The sequence below is a fragment of the Zonotrichia leucophrys genome, chromosome 3 (assembly GCF_028769735.1).
Source record: "Zonotrichia leucophrys gambelii isolate GWCS_2022_RI chromosome 3, RI_Zleu_2.0, whole genome shotgun sequence".
Taxonomy (NCBI): Eukaryota; Metazoa; Chordata; class Aves; order Passeriformes; family Passerellidae; genus Zonotrichia; species Zonotrichia leucophrys.
This window is the reverse complement of record NC_088172.1, coordinates 100,992,518-101,007,345: the sequence shown is the minus strand read 5'-3', so window position 1 is coordinate 101,007,345 and position 14,828 is coordinate 100,992,518. Positions and strand designations below refer to the sequence as shown.

General features: G+C 51.1%; 1 protein-coding gene across 2 annotated transcripts in view; it reads left to right on the top strand.

Annotated features, from left to right (window-relative positions):
- Positions 1 to 10,687: 10,687 nt before the first annotated feature.
- SLC24A3 (solute carrier family 24 member 3) overlaps positions 10,688 to 14,828 on the top strand; it is a 110,638-nt gene continuing 106,497 nt past the window's right edge. For both annotated transcript variants that reach the window (XM_064709621.1, XM_064709620.1), the window contains exon 1: positions 10,688 to 10,816. In XM_064709621.1, coding sequence (XP_064565691.1) covers positions 10,690 to 10,816 — 127 coding nt within the window. In that variant the 5' untranslated portion in view covers positions 10,688 to 10,689. The remainder of the gene's footprint in view (positions 10,817 to 14,828) is intronic.

Genomic DNA, 14,828 nt, shown 5'->3' with positions numbered 1-14,828 from the left:
ACCCAGAGTGTGTCCAAGGGAGACTCCTTCCCAGTGCCAGAGAGGCTGTGGGTAAGTTGTTCAGTTTCCTAAAGCCTGTGAGAAACAGCTTTGGAGGCAGGCAGGGAAATGCCTGCTGAATTCAGGCAGCTCCATTTCCACCTCTTGCACTGCTGCCTCCCATCCAGGATCCTGAAATTCTGCTCTTGGAGTGCTAAAATCTGCTCTTGGGATGCTAAAATTTGATCTTGGAGTGCTAAAATCTGATCTTGGAGTGTCAAAATCTGCTCTTGGAATGTTAAAATCTGCTCTTGGAGTGTTAGCCACAGCTTTAAAAAGTTTTCCTGTGCCACTGCTCACAGGGGCTTGCTGGAGCCCAGTGCTCAGCCCGGACAGTTCTGGAGCTCCAAGTGCAATTTATGGTGTTGTTTGGTCACTTTCTGACATTACTGTGTTCCTTGGAGATTACATTCCTCTACAAAATAGCTCCCAAATGAAACACTGCTGTTTTCTATGAGTTTTTATTGTGGGTAGGAAAAGAATGGGATGGGCTGGGATCTCGCCTGAGGCAGTTTGTCAAGCACAAGGAGAAGGCTTATAAACAAAAGGACAGTGAGGGGCTGGAATAAGGCTTGGGGCAGATTTAAGAGCAAATTTCGTAATTTTTTCCAAACATTAAGAGATCTTTTCCATCTCTCCAGCTACTTGAAAGGAGGCTGTGAGCACAGGTGGGGCTCAGCCTCTTCTCCTGGTCAACAAGTGGCAGGAAAAGAAATGGCCTCAAGTTGTGTCCAGCCCTCAGACACTGCCTGGAGAGGGGTAAAATGAGGGGCCAGCACACACAAATATGACATCTGTGCAGAAGCCCCCTTATGTAGCTGGCTGGCCACATAAGGAGCAGAGCTATGGATGCCTTCACTTATTTGGGCTGCTCCCCGTGCTCCCAAGCAGTGGAAATGTCCTTTGTTCCTTGTGGCAGGGTACAAACATTCCCCATCTCCTTCCTGACCCCGTCACTTTGATCCCTGTGCTTTTCCAGCCATGCCTACTGGCCATGGAAAAACACATCAGCCTGAGCTGATCTGTTTTTCCTTTACAAATCAAGTGAATTTTGTGCTGGGAAGTGGGGCAGGGAAGGGAGATCATGGAGCTGCAGGGCAGAGCAGCACATGCCTGACAAGGCTTCAGGCATGTTGGTTATTGCAGGCAGCAGAGATTTTGGGTCATGGCACCTCTGCTTCTTAGAAAGATTTGCTGTTTCTTCTTTGGTGCCCAAGAGGAAGCTGTTTGTTTCTCCTTTTGCCATAAAGAAAACAAACCCTAAGGTGTGTAATGACTCTGCCCTCTCTGAAGGCTGTTCTGCTTCAGCAGAGAAGATTAACAGGAAAAGAGAAACTTAGAAAATTGTATCAGCATAATTCTTCAGGCCAGCCTGGGAGTGAGCAGGGATCAGGTGCTCCTTTTCTGGATCCATTCTGTTGCTTTTGAGTGCTTCTCCCCATCCCTTCCCTCCCTCTAAAGCTTGTGGAACACGAAGAATGAGCCCTGCTTTGTGAATCTCTCAGCCCTGAAGGGAGCCCCAGGATTTGGGGGGCTTGACACATAATTTCTGCATAGCTGGGGCTGGCAGCTCAGCATTTAATAGCTGTGTGCCTGGAGGAGTGACTATAAAAAGTCATGTTTAGATTTCTGCAGCATTCATCATTTATTTGAGAAAATACAGCAGCAAGCTTGTAGGCAGCCCCAAATATGGTAATTGCTCTGCCATCTCTGTCCCAGACAAAGGAATAATCTGGGTTCCAACGCCTTCTCCTCATCCCAACCCACACCTGACACTAGCCATGCCTCTCTTAAGGCTGTTCAGCAGCCACCATTAACCACTGAACTCATGGAGAAGCAGGCCCAGCAATTAGCAGTTTAATGCTTAGAGCTTGGAAATATTGTCTTGTTTTGTTTCTGGTTTGTTTTCGTTTTGTTTTTTCTTGTCTATGTAAGTGGATTGCTTAAACTGAATTTAACATACACGGGGTCAGTCCTCTCTGACTGAAAGCTGTGTTAATATTATTTAAGTTTGGAAATGACTGGAGGTAAATCAAATTTAGGTCATTTTGCTTCTGAATAAGAACTTGCATTGAGGGATTGAATGCATTTTAACTAATCCACTTAAAGTCAAGCAGTGACTTAATTTAGATTATTTTTCCTGAGCAAGTCTGTCTAGGTAAGACCTTGCACTGCTTTCCAAGCCATCCTGCTTCACTCTGGAGGAGCTGTGTGCCACCAGCAGAATGAAATCCACGTACACAAATCAAAAAGTGTGAAATTAAATGCAAAATATATATCTGGGAGCATGAAGTCATGGTCTGGATGAGGTTTTATTTCTTTCCTTTCTAAACAGACAGTAGAAATACAGCACATGCCTATTTGGGGAAAAATACAGTGCATAGGAGAAGAATTTGAAGCAAGTCCAGAGACTATCTTTGCTGCCCCTGAGGCAGCACACAGTGCAGCAGCTGGGTAAGGGTCTCAAGTGATTTCATGGTCTCACCTGCCTTCAAAACACTTCTTTATCCGTTTTTTACAAAATACAGTGTCCTGATGAGTGTCAGCTTCCCATATGTGGTGTTTGCATGGCAGGCTGTTGCAGGTCACCCAGAAGCACGGGGCTAATTTGTCACTGAAACAAACGAGAGCACAAGTGGGTGATGTGGCCGCCTTTCTTCTTGGTGGGGCTGCTCACTCAGGAGATGGTGAAAGTGCTGTCCTTCAGGTGAGTAGAAGTTGTGTTTAGTAGTGCAAACAAATGGGATCCTGGATGCTTAATTAGGAGCTCATTTCACCACAAATTAACCCTCTATGAAGTAGGGATGGACTGTTCTGCTTTTCCAGCACAGCTTCTTTACACAGAACCACTTAGGTAGGAAAAGCCCTCTAAGACCATTGAGTCCAACCATTCCCCCAGCAATGTCCCCAAGTGCCACATCCACATGGTTTTTAAATTCCACCAGGGATGGGGACTCTGGCACTGCCCAGAGCAGCCGGTCCCAAGGCTGGACAGCTCTTTCCATGAAGATATTTTTCCTATTACCCCCCCTAAACCCTTCCTGGCAGAACTTGAGGCTGTGTTGTCACATCAGGGTCTCCCTGGGCAGTGCCAGCCCTGGGCAGTTCAGTGCCACAGCTCTGAGAGGAACAGCCCAGCTTGGGAGAGGCGTTACATGAAAAGGGATTTGATGAATAAGCCCAGGGCTCACAGACTTCCCTGGCTGGCAGCAGAGCTCGTTGTTTGGGCTGGATGTGCTGGTTGGTTCCTGCTGGCCGTGATAACGTGTTGGGAATTGGGAACGGTGGTGTTGGGAGCCAGCCTGGGATTATCAGCTCCTCACAGGGCTGCTGCCCTCTTCCCTGTGGCTAAAAGTGCCAGAGGGTTGTGCTGCATGCTGAAAACGTGCTGGTAACAGGAACTCCTGAAAATATAGCAGAACTTTTGCACTTGGATATTCATTTCTGAGAGACATTGGAAATATAATTTAATTTTACGGAAAAGATTTGAAATAAATTTGGCTAAATTGCAGATATATTTCTGCCTGAGAGCTAGTGTCAATCCAGTTAAACAAAACAGTAATGTATGTCAGAGTGTAGTTGTTTTATGTAGGTCAGGCCATGCCACTTGGGAAAGTGACAAAGTGTTGCTCCAAACTGTCACCTCCTGACATCTGAAGCACATTGTGTGTCACAACCTGGGCCAATACTTTGGCTAAATTAGGTGTCATTGAGGAGACAGCAAGGAGCTTAGCTTTTCCCTTTCCTTTCCTTTCCTTTCCTTTCCTTTCCTTTCCTTTCCTTTCCTTTCCTTTCCTTTCCTTTCCTTTCCTTTCCTTTCCTTTTCCTTTCCTTTTCCTTTCCTTTTCCTTTTCCTTTTCCTTTTCCTTTTCCTTTTCCTTTTCCTTTTTCCTTTTCCTTTTTTCCTTTTCCTTTTTTTCCTTTCCTTTTCCTTTCCTTTTCCTTTCCTTTTCCTTTCCTTTCTTTCCTTTCCTTTTCCTTTCCTTTCCTTTCCTCTCTCTTTTCCTTCTTCTCTCCTTTCCTTTCTTTTTTTCCTCTTTCTTTTCCTTCTCTCCTCTCCTTCCTTCTCCTTCCTCTCCTTCCTTTCCTTCTTTCTCCTTCCTTCCTCCTTCTTTTTTCCTTTTTTCTTCCATTTCCATTCTTCCTTTCCTTCTTCCTTTCTTTCCTCCATGACAAATGCCAACCAGTGGCTGTGACACCCTGGTATAATTTGTTTCTGGAGTGCTGAAGGGCTCAGTGACCAGAAGTGAGGGAGCTGCTTCCCCAGCAGTGTCCCACAGCAGCTCTCCCTTCCCACAGGGGCGTTTTTGGGTGCCTGTGCTGGTTTGCATTACGCTGATGCCTCACTAGATGTCTCCAGGAGCAACCTGAGATTCATTGCCTGATAAATCCGGTGCTGGAACTGAGTCCAAGCAGGAGCTGGCCTGTCTGCGTGCTGACACTGCCTCTCCTGGAAATGAGAACCCACCTCTGCAGCATGCTTTGGTGCTGAGAACTGTGACAAATTCTGTCATTTAACACATTTATAGGCAGAGAAGTGGGGGTTAGGGTTAGGGTGTCCCTGCTGGGCAGGGGGAAACACCCCAATGAACTCTCTCTTGGTCTTCTGTCAACCCAGGGAGGTTTCACTCACAGTTTAGGATGCCAGCAAAGCTTCCTACATAAACTGCCCCTCCATCTCCTCCTCTATGTGGAAATGAGGAAAATAAATGGTGAGCAATAAACCATATCTCTGCTCACAGGAAGGATGATCACAGCTTCCTTCCAGTGACTTTAATTAAGCCACTGTGGCTGGGCCAGTAAGTTCAGCTGCCTCAGCCAAGCAGCAGCACTTCTGCTCCTTGTAATTGTGAATTATCTCAGGAGCTGCAGCCCTGCACTCCGATTGCATCAGCTCATGTGTGAAGTGCTGATGAGCTGGTTTCAGATAGGCACCCAGGACAGTCCCAGGGATCTCAGGGAGCTCTGCACAGGAACTTCCAGTGCTAAGGGAACAAACAGCCCCCGAGGCTCTTGCACCTCTCCTGCAGACCTTGTTCTCCTCTCCTGCTGGCAGTGGCCCTGTACAGCCTTCCCTAAATCCAGGCACGCTGCTGGGAGGGTGGAGGGGAAGGAGGAGAGGAACACTGATCTGCTGAAGGGAACTCAAATCACCCCAGGGCAGCCACCTCTGCAGAGCTGAGGCCATGGAGACCCTGGATGGATGTGCTGCTCACAGGCTGGAGCTGCTCAGTGCTTATGAGAGACCTGGGGATGGTCAGAGCAAGCCCAAGGACATTCCCAAGCTGGGGAAGTGACCAGAGCTCAGGAAGGAGGCAGGGCTGCCATTCAGGGCATGAGGAGGAGGAGCAGTGGGCTGGCAGGAGCAAAGTGGTGGTTTGCTGGATGTGTCCCTTTTGTGGTGGGCAAAGCCTCTCCCCTGTGCTTGCCATGGCATCCTCCATGGTGTTTTTTGGAGGACAGTATCCCTCACAGTCAAGCCACTGGGGAGGAGCCCACCAGCCCCCAAAGTGGGGCAGAAGCATGGGTGATTATCCAAGATTTATATTAGATTTCATGGTCCTTTTTTTGTTTTCTCAGACTTTTACAAGCTGTAAACTGTGATCTCTGTATATACCAATGTTAGGATTCATTCTGACACTGCTATTTTCAATATTTACACAGCTACCCATCCTTCTTCTGCATTTCTGGATTTCTTTTTTGGCTTCAGAAACATCTTCCTGTGGCAAAGGGTCCTCTAGGGCAATTTCACTGCGTATAATAGGGTTTCATTTGCATTTGTTTTGAATTGTCTGCCCTTTAATTTTATTAAGTGTTGCTTTTTTTTTCCAGTGCCATCAGGCAGGTAGAAGAGCAGAGCTTTCCTCTGGAGCAGTTGCTATTCCCTGGGCTTTCCCAAGGTGGGATGTGCACACACACACCCACACACACACCACCAGCCTACAGAAGGGGAGGACAGCCCATAAGGGCACACAGAATCACTCTGTTTGTAAACCTGACCATTGATTGGAGAACAAACAGGCTGCTGCTGAAAGGAAAAAAAAAAAAAAAAAGAAGTGTCATCCTGAGGCATTCAGCAATGAGCTATGCAAGGCACAGCCTCAAACCACAGGAAGCCCTGATATCCCATGAAGTAATAAATATTTTTCTATAAATACCAGCGTTTTTATTGCCTCTTTCATCCAGAAAGAACCCTAGTTGGCTTTTATGCACTGCATACTCAATTTGGTAATTGCTTCTCGCCACTGAAGAACAAGATATTCCCAAAGATTCAGCAGTAGCAGAGGGATAATTGCTGGGACAAGCAGCTCCAGCAGGGGAGGGCTGTCCTGCTCCATCCTGCCTCTCTGGCCCTGGTAAGAGAAAACAGCACCCAAAAAGAGGGCTGCAGGAGAAAATACCTCCAAGCCTCAAAAAGGGACAAATACACATACAAATACAGGGTATAATACACTTTTATTTAGTGTGTTTGCTCGTGTGTGTGTGTTTAGTTGTGAATCATGAAGAGAGGACGTGGAAAGCTTTCGAAAAATGTGCACCCTAAGGAAAGGGTACAGACCAGAAAAGGAGTGAGGAAACTGGATGCTGCTGCTTTCCTTTGGCTGCCAAAGACCCCAAAACCCTCTGGCAGAAGGAGAGCCAGAAACCAGCTCTGTCACAGCCCAGTTTGTTTTCCTAGAGAGCAGAAACAGAGCGAGTGTGTCCCCTCTGCTCCCTCCTGTACCGCAAGCCTCCCTGAAACCCTGAGCTCTGCAGAACCTTTAAGTATAAACACTTTTCTTCAAGCTTTTCAGAAAGAGAGCTGCCTGCCTTCAGGAGGAGGACACCCAGCTTTATCCAAGGCTGTGACCTTAAGCTGTTTTATCTAAGCAGATGCAAACTTATTTAAATAAGTTCCTAAATAAAACGGGAACAGGCGTAGCCTAAACTCCTGTAAACTATTTTTACATTAAAATCCCATCAGCTGGGCAGCCTTTTGAACCAGCCTGAGCCTGGAGCACGGGTGTGTGTGACTGGCAGGAGGAGGTTTGTCCTCACTGCAATGACATCCCCGTGCTCCCTGGGCTCCCTTGGGGCACGGCTGGCTAGATTTACTGAAACCAGCTCATTCATACTGGGCAGCTCTGTTAAAAATGGGTTAGAAACTGCTGTAAAATAGCTGATAATTTTTAAGCATGTACTGTTAGTTTGGTTATGGTAAAAGGGGTTAAAAGGGTAGTTATAAGAAATAGCTACTCAATGTATCACACACAAGTAAAGCGCATCACCAGAGAGAACTGTGATGGGCCAATCAAGTGCCTAAAACCTTCATGCAAATGAAGGATCCAAAAAGAAACCGATCCAAAGGGACATAAAACAGGATAAAAAGGGGCATCTGACCCAGGGAAGCAGTGCTGCTCCACCTGGAACCTCGGGGACATGGCTGCAGAAGAAGCCCTAGCACCGTTGCTGCAGCATCCTTGACAGGAACACTCAGCCTGCAAGCCCCCATACTTTAGACCTTCATTTTTATTATAATAAATGCTGAAATCACTGTAGTTCTGGAGTCTGTTCCCGTTTTTAACAGCTCTACCTGGGAGCAGGGCACTTGGGCAGGCTTTCAGCTCGCTGAGCAGGCAGGATGTAGAGAGCAGTGGCAATCAGCAGCGTGTTTAATTGCATCCTCCCTGTGGCTTGCAGAGGATGCATGAGTGTGTCTAAGGTTTGTGGCTTGAACAGCTGGCTTAAGCCAGCCCCTCTCACCTCACAGGAGAGGCAACCATGCCAAGCCACCTCTTTGCTGCTGCTTTTAACTTGGAACTGGAGCTCGGCCACAGCCCTGGCACTGAACCGCTCAGGGAGGAGGCACAAGCAAATATCACACCCAGCAGCACACACCTGAGGTGAGGGTGCAGCTTTCCATGTAGGCAGACACTGGCAGGGAGCTGTGATGCAAAGGCAAGGCCTAGGACTGGAATTCAGGACAGGGAACCCTCCTGCTGTCCTCTGAGACCCAGCTGGAGCGCCTCTGCAGCAGTTCCCTTCGTGTGGAATGCAGCAGCAGTGAGACCTGGTGATTCTGCCATGCAGGTGCTCTCAGCCCCAGCTTCATGGTGCCCCTGTCCATGTTTGGCCAAGGCTCCAGAGCCACTTCAACCCTTCAAAGTGGCTTGGGGTGCTGCCCGCCAGCTGGGGATCACCCTCACTGGCAGCTGGATTCTGCCCGGCCAATGCGCATCGATTGTGCTCTGCTTGAATCCCAAATATTTTTCTCCAGGGTTGAAAGCTCTTTGTGAGCATAATCTGCAAGTCCAAACAGAAGAAAAATCTCTGTTTGGTCTGAAGCTCAGAACTTGGCGTGGCTTGCAGGGGAAGATGCCAAGTACGCGAGGGCTGTTTGCTCTCCTTGCAACAGTCACGGCTGCTCCTCGGCTCTGCTAAGGCACATCTGGCTGTCATCTCTGCACATCTGTATCCTGTGATTTACACAGTTTTCTCCCAGAGCTTTATGTGGTTTTGCACTGTGGAAGGAACAAAAGCACATCTTCCTGCCCCTCTGAGAGCCAGCTCTGTGGGAACCTTCCAGGGGCCTCTCTCCAGAGCATCCGTGGCCCTCCGTGGAGAGAGCTCTGCGTGGCACCAAGCGTGGCAGAGGTGCCACAAAGAAAACCCTGTAACCCTCATCAGTCATGTCTGGTCTTTAGCAGGTTATTTTTTGTGCAGAAGACTCCTGTAGAAGGTAAATATAGAGTGTTTCTTTCAGAATAGTAACATCCACCACGGTTCCCTTCCTTCTGTTTCTTCCAACAGATGAAGCTTCTCAAAGCCTGCTCCACCCACACACCAGTGGGAGAGAAGAGGGAATTCTCCTGTCCTCTGCTCCCCAGAAATGCACATGCTTCAGAAGCTAGTACTCACTACACTAGTAAGGCATTCTTGTGATTCTGAGTGGGAGATTTGCTCCTGAGCTTCTCAAGACAGTGAGCTCTCACCTGGTATTTACAAGCAGCCCTGCAAAGGGGCCAGAGGAAACTTACGATGGAGGCACGAGTAATGATTTTGCAGTGACTCTCAGGGTCACATTTTCAAGAAGTTATAGACTTCAAAGGGACATTTAAATGTAAAGGGAGTACTTTGGGAGCACTGTCACGGTGCTTTGTGGTGTCAGCAATGGGAACTTTCACCCCCAAGCCTCTCTCACCCATGACTGCTTTCCCATGGCATCAATTGGTGACAGTCAGGATCTCTTTCCTCATCTGGAGTGACTTGCTCTAGTGTTTGACAGTGCTGCAGGTTTCAGAGTTGTTTACTATGGGATAAAACCTGCCCTGCCAGGGGGAAGGGAGTGTATCCTACCGGGAAAAAACACAAACCAAAACAAAACCCTTCTTCCATAGTTACATCCTAGGCCAGTTCTCAGCTCCGTTTACTGTCTGGGTGGGAGCTGGCTCTGCCTACCCCGGGCCAACAGAGACACCTGTGTTGTTAAAGTTGTGTGTAGGAACATAAGCAGTAAATGAGTAAGAGTTGAGTTGGAAACTGACATCCTGGTCAAGTTCAGAACTGGCAGAAACCCTTTCAGGAGAGAGTGGGTGCACGCAATTTGTTGCTGCCCCAGAATGAGACTGTCTTCATTGAGAAAGGTTGGTAACTGACCAGAGCTACTGAAAGTGATGTTTACTTTCATTTCACTCTGTGTACAGCATGCCATGGCAGCTCTTGGGGAACAGACAGATCTTGGTAACAGATATATTTGTTCTGTTGTCCTATTCATTTCAGCTGAAGGTGGCATTCCAGCCAAAAAGGTCGATCCCTTGTGAAACTCCAGGGCCCTGGATAATGGTGCGTCTCCACAAGTGTGGGCCCTGCAGGGGCAGCTGTTCCCTGGTGTGTGCACTGTACTCCGGGCTCAGCACAGCCTCTAGGCGTTTGTGTCAATGTTCCAGCAGCAATTACGACATTACAAGAAAGGGGCGAAGAAAGGTTCTGGCTGGCCCAGGTTTCTCGAGCACGGCAGCCCCAGCCGAGGAGGGCTGGAGTAATTGTGCGTGGGCTGTCCGGGTGGCACAGCTCTCCAGAGGTGTGTGAGTGGGGTGCCAGGGTGCCCAGCACAGTGATGGGAAGCAACAGGGCTCACACAGGACCGGGATGAAGGGTAGGTGGCTGCTCACCCGGCAAAAAGTTGAGGGCAGAGTGTGAGAAACGGGAAAAAATTCCCAGCCACCCGCAATGAGAAACCTCTGAAAGGCGCAGGGGTGGCAGTGAGGGCTGCCTCCCGCCGTGCCCGGGATCACAGGTGAGGGGTCAGCGATGCGCTGGGGCTTTTCTGTGTCCCACACAGCACAGGCCGTAGCCTAGGCGGTGATGCTGCGAGGTCCCGAGCGGTGGCGGGAGGTGCGATGTGTGCGATGGAGCGACGCCGAGCGCAGGCGATGCCCAGCCAGCCGCCCCCTCCCAGGCAGGCAGGCAGGCAGCCGGCAGCGGGCACCGCGCCGTTGTCGTGCCCGCTCCGAGCGCTGCCCGAGGAGGGGCCGAGCCCCGCCGGCCCCGCCGCCGCCGTGCGGCCCCCGCCCCGTCCCGCCCGCGGTGGGCGGGCGGAGGCGGCGCTGCGGCGCCCGGCGGGGCTCGGCGCGGCGCGGGGAGCGGTCGGAGCGCAGCGGAGCGGCCGCGATGGGCGCCCCGGGCACGGCGGCGGAGCGGCGGCGGCGGCGGCGGCTGCTGCGGGGGCAGCGCTGCGCGCTCTGCTCGCTGGCCCTGCTGGCCCTGCTGCTGGCCGGCTGCGCGGCCGGGCGCGGCGGTGAGTGCGGGGCCGCGGCGGGGGGCAGCGGCCGGGCCAGCCCAGCCCGGCTGCGGGGCGGAGGGCGGCGCCGCGGGGGCCGGGGCTCCCTCCCTCACGGGGTCCGCGCCGGCCGGGGCTCCCTCACAGGGTTCGCGCTGGCCGGGGCTCCCCCACGGGGTCCGCACCGGGGCCCTCCCGAGCCGCGGTGTTGCGCGCTGGAGGCGGCCGCGGGAGCAGCGTGAAACTTGGCGGAGCCCGGCGTGTGGAGCGGGGCCCGCCTGCCCCGGGGGTCCCGGCAGGCACCGGGTGCCCGGAGCTCTTCTGCGGAGCCCCGGGGTTCGGGGTTCCAGGGGTGCCCTGCCCGCCGCGCTTGGGCTGCGCGGGGGGCGGTGGGAAGCGGTTCGCGTTGTTGCTCTGCGGAGCCGCGAATGTAAGCAGAAATTAGGCAAGGCTTATTTGCCTTTAAGGAAAGAAGAGCGTACGCCTCCGTGACTCGAATTTGCTTTTTGAATAAACAGACGTGTCTGAAGGGTTTCACGGTGTCCAGCATGGTGTGAGGAATGCTCTGATGTTCAGGGAAGAGCACAAACACCAGCTACGGCTTGAACGCAGTGTTTCTTGTGGAGTAGAACGATGTCGGGATGTGTTTTTAAGATTCGGGACTTTTATGCCCTCAATTTAATCGATTTGTCTTTTTTTTTTTACATGTCTTCTAAAACTTACGCTTTTTCTTACAAACGTGGTGGTTGCTTCCAAGAAGTAAGGCCAGGAAAAACATGAGCGTCGTTGTAAGTAAACAGGAGTTTATGTATGAACTGAGGTGTATTCAGGTCTGCCAGCACGGAAGATGCAGATGTGTGACACCAATATCCATCCTTGCTTTACCTAAACTTCAAAGGCTGCTGGTGAGAAGGGTTGTGGTGCTGGGGCCACACCTGTGCTCTCTTCAGCGGGAAGAGGGAGAGTGCACTCCTCTCTCTTAAGTGCAGTGCTCCTTCCCATCCTGTGTTTTGGGGTCCCTGCATGTGCAGAAGGATCTCCCTCTGCTGTAGAGGCTGGTGCCACAGGTGCCTTTGTGCTCTGCCTGAGCTGTTCCCCAGCTGGTGCAGCAGACTTGTGTCAGGGCTCTGGCTGCTTTGCTTCTGGCTGTTGTGATCAGTTTGCTCAAAGTTAATCTGAGAGGTGAGGAATGGCATTTGTCACGCAGAGCCAGGAGTGACAGGGAGAAGAATCATGTCACAGGGTGAGATTTACCACAGCATCCACTGCATCCGCTGGTGCTGCATGGGACCAAAGTGAGTGGGCTCTTGGGGAGCCTTGGATACAGCCTGATGCTCTCCAGCATTTGTGTTATGCTCAGGAGGTGGAAAGGTGTGTTTCTGTGTAGTTGTTTCAGTATTTTTCTCACATTATAGCAGCATTTAGTATCCCCAGCATAAACTTTTGACTAGACTGTAGTGCTTTTGTGTCAACTGGCATCTCTCTCTCTGCTGCCCTGGCAGGAGGCTCTGGGGTGGTTTTCGCTGTGTGCTGTTTGGAGTGCACGTGGCATAAGCAGCTCCCAACATCCCTGGTGCCAAAGGGATCGATGGCAGTGTGAGGTTGGGCACAGGCTTGCCCGGGGTGCTGCAGTGACTGCTGTTCCTGGAGAACCTTGGTGTCGAGGTGTGATCCAGCTCAGAAACCTAGGCTTGAATCACCTCTTTGCATGATGCACGCTCGTTTTGAGTGCGGCAGCTTTTCTTTGTCAGTCCCCTTCCCCTCAGGCACCGTTTCAGCCGTAGCCTGGATGTGGAGGAGCCAGGCTTTTGGGATCACTGCAGACCTGTGTGTGTCGGTGTTTGCCAGAGCCTCCTTGTGAGGTGTGTGTGCTGTCTCCACAGGAAACAGGCAAGAGGCAGGTAACCACAGCAGTCTGGTTTATCAAGCATCTGGAGCAGGCAACTCTAGGGGACAGGGCATGAGCTCTGGGGTTTTGCTCTGGTAGCTCCCCCTGCTTCTCTAAGGGCCTTAATCAAAGCTCTCTGGCTGGGTCTCGAAAATAAGGCTACTTTGTGAAGTGAGTTTGAGATCTCCTGTTGCTAAATGATGTGTAATAACAAAAGTGTTAAAACATTATAGTGTTCTGTGAGGCTCATTCCAATGATCTCTCTATCCCACAAGGGACAAGCTTTTGGAAATAGATATGGTGCTAAGAAGAAATCCAAGTTCACAGTTTGTCTGGGCAGTGATCATACAGCTGGGGTGCTCCTTTCTCGCTTGCTGGCATTGTAAGTCTGTGGTTGTGCTCTGGCATTAAGGAGGTCACACTGGTAACTGAGACCAAACACAGCGCTGCAGACCCCAGATCCAGCTGCCAACCTCTGGCTGCCCGACTGCCACCCGGGTTGAACAAAGTGTGAAGTTGGGTTTATTTTTTTTCCCTCTTTATCCCCCCCATCAGTGTGACTCGAGTTCTCTATTCTAAAGAAAGGGAGGAGTGGAGACTTCATTATATGAGACTGCCTTCTAAATTGTAATGATTCAGGTTTTTCAAGGGAGGTTTCTGAGTCAGGCCTCTTACCAGTTTGCTGTGACGGACAGCAGAAATAGCAGGGGCATCAGTCAGTGGGATTTTTCTCCTCTTCTTTGTGTCTGTGTCCTTGGCAGGATGGTGAGGAAAAGCTGGGTCTGATTCTGCAGCCCTTACTCATGGGGATGGGCACATCCAAGCACTTGGAGTGGCCTGCGTGATTCAAGTGTGGAAGATTCAGGTTTCTTTTAAATCTTGTTTTAACTTGATGGGAGTGAAGTGTTCAGCACGGTGGAGCAGGGCCCGCCAGATGCGTTTTGACTGGCTCTGGGACTTACCCTAAAAACGAAGCTCAGGCTGTTTTTCACAGGGCTGCTATTTGCCCGCTCCTTGTGGGCTGTGGTGTGTTGAAAGCATCCATGTCATGAGAGCACACTCTTAGAAAGCCTCTGAGCAATCCTGGGTGGTGTGATGAGAGATGGGGAGCAAAAATCCGGGGCACGTCCGCCTTCCACCCCTGTGCTGGTTGGAGGAGCTGCAATGAGCCACGTCGGCTGCTTGCTCCTGACCGCTTTGTCACGGGCCCTGCCTCAAAGGGCTTTTCCTTACAGATCTCCTTCCTGCCAAAATAACTCTGAAGAACCTTGGTGGGACAGATCCCGCTCCTCTAGCTGAGAGTTAAAGTGAAAACTCCCTGGTTGGAGTGTTTTGGTTTGTGCGAACCAAGAAACCCAAACCGAACTTTGGAGGTCACGCAATGAAAGCACACAAGCAGTTGTTTTCCTCACTTCTTCAGCGGAGCGTAATCGTAGCTTCAGCCTGAGTAATCCTAGCCCAGATGTATTGCTGTAATCGTTGGACCCCTGGATATGGGAATTTACCCTCACAAACTCGGGAGAGGCATCAGGCCAGAGCGTGGTATGTGACCTCTTTGGCAGGGAGCGTGTTTGGCCTTGCAGGAAATGACTTGTTCATTTATTTAGTACTTGTTCAAGGTCCTGCACCCACAGCTGACTGAGACTGAGCCCTTGTGTCGAGCAGCAGGGATGGGACATGTGGTGCTGCTTGCAGGGCTGAGGGGACCTGACCAGAACAGCTTGAGGTGCTGGCAGAGCAGGGCTTGCACACCTGGCTGTGGCTGAAGGACTGCCTTCAGCACTCCCATATTTCAGAGTCTGTGTGCAGCCCACTTCATTGAGGTGCTGAGGGAGTGCCAGGCTGCATGCCAGGGCTGAGGTGGACCCTGGCACAGCAGCTGCAGGGTGGTGGTGCTCGGGATGCTCAGGAGCTCTGGCTGCAGCAGGGTGTGAGGGCAAAGGGCTGCTGGCTGCCCCAGCAGTTCAACAGCAAGGAGAACAGCAGGCTGGCAGAGGGTGAGTTGCAGAAGGACTCAGGAGCTGATGTTCCTTTGGCTTGTGCTGCACACCTGCCTGTGCTGATGGGGCTCAGTCCTGCCCTGTCTGTGGCTTTTGGTCACTCCTGCCCTCACTGGTGCCTCCTGCCTGGGCTCTGGCATGA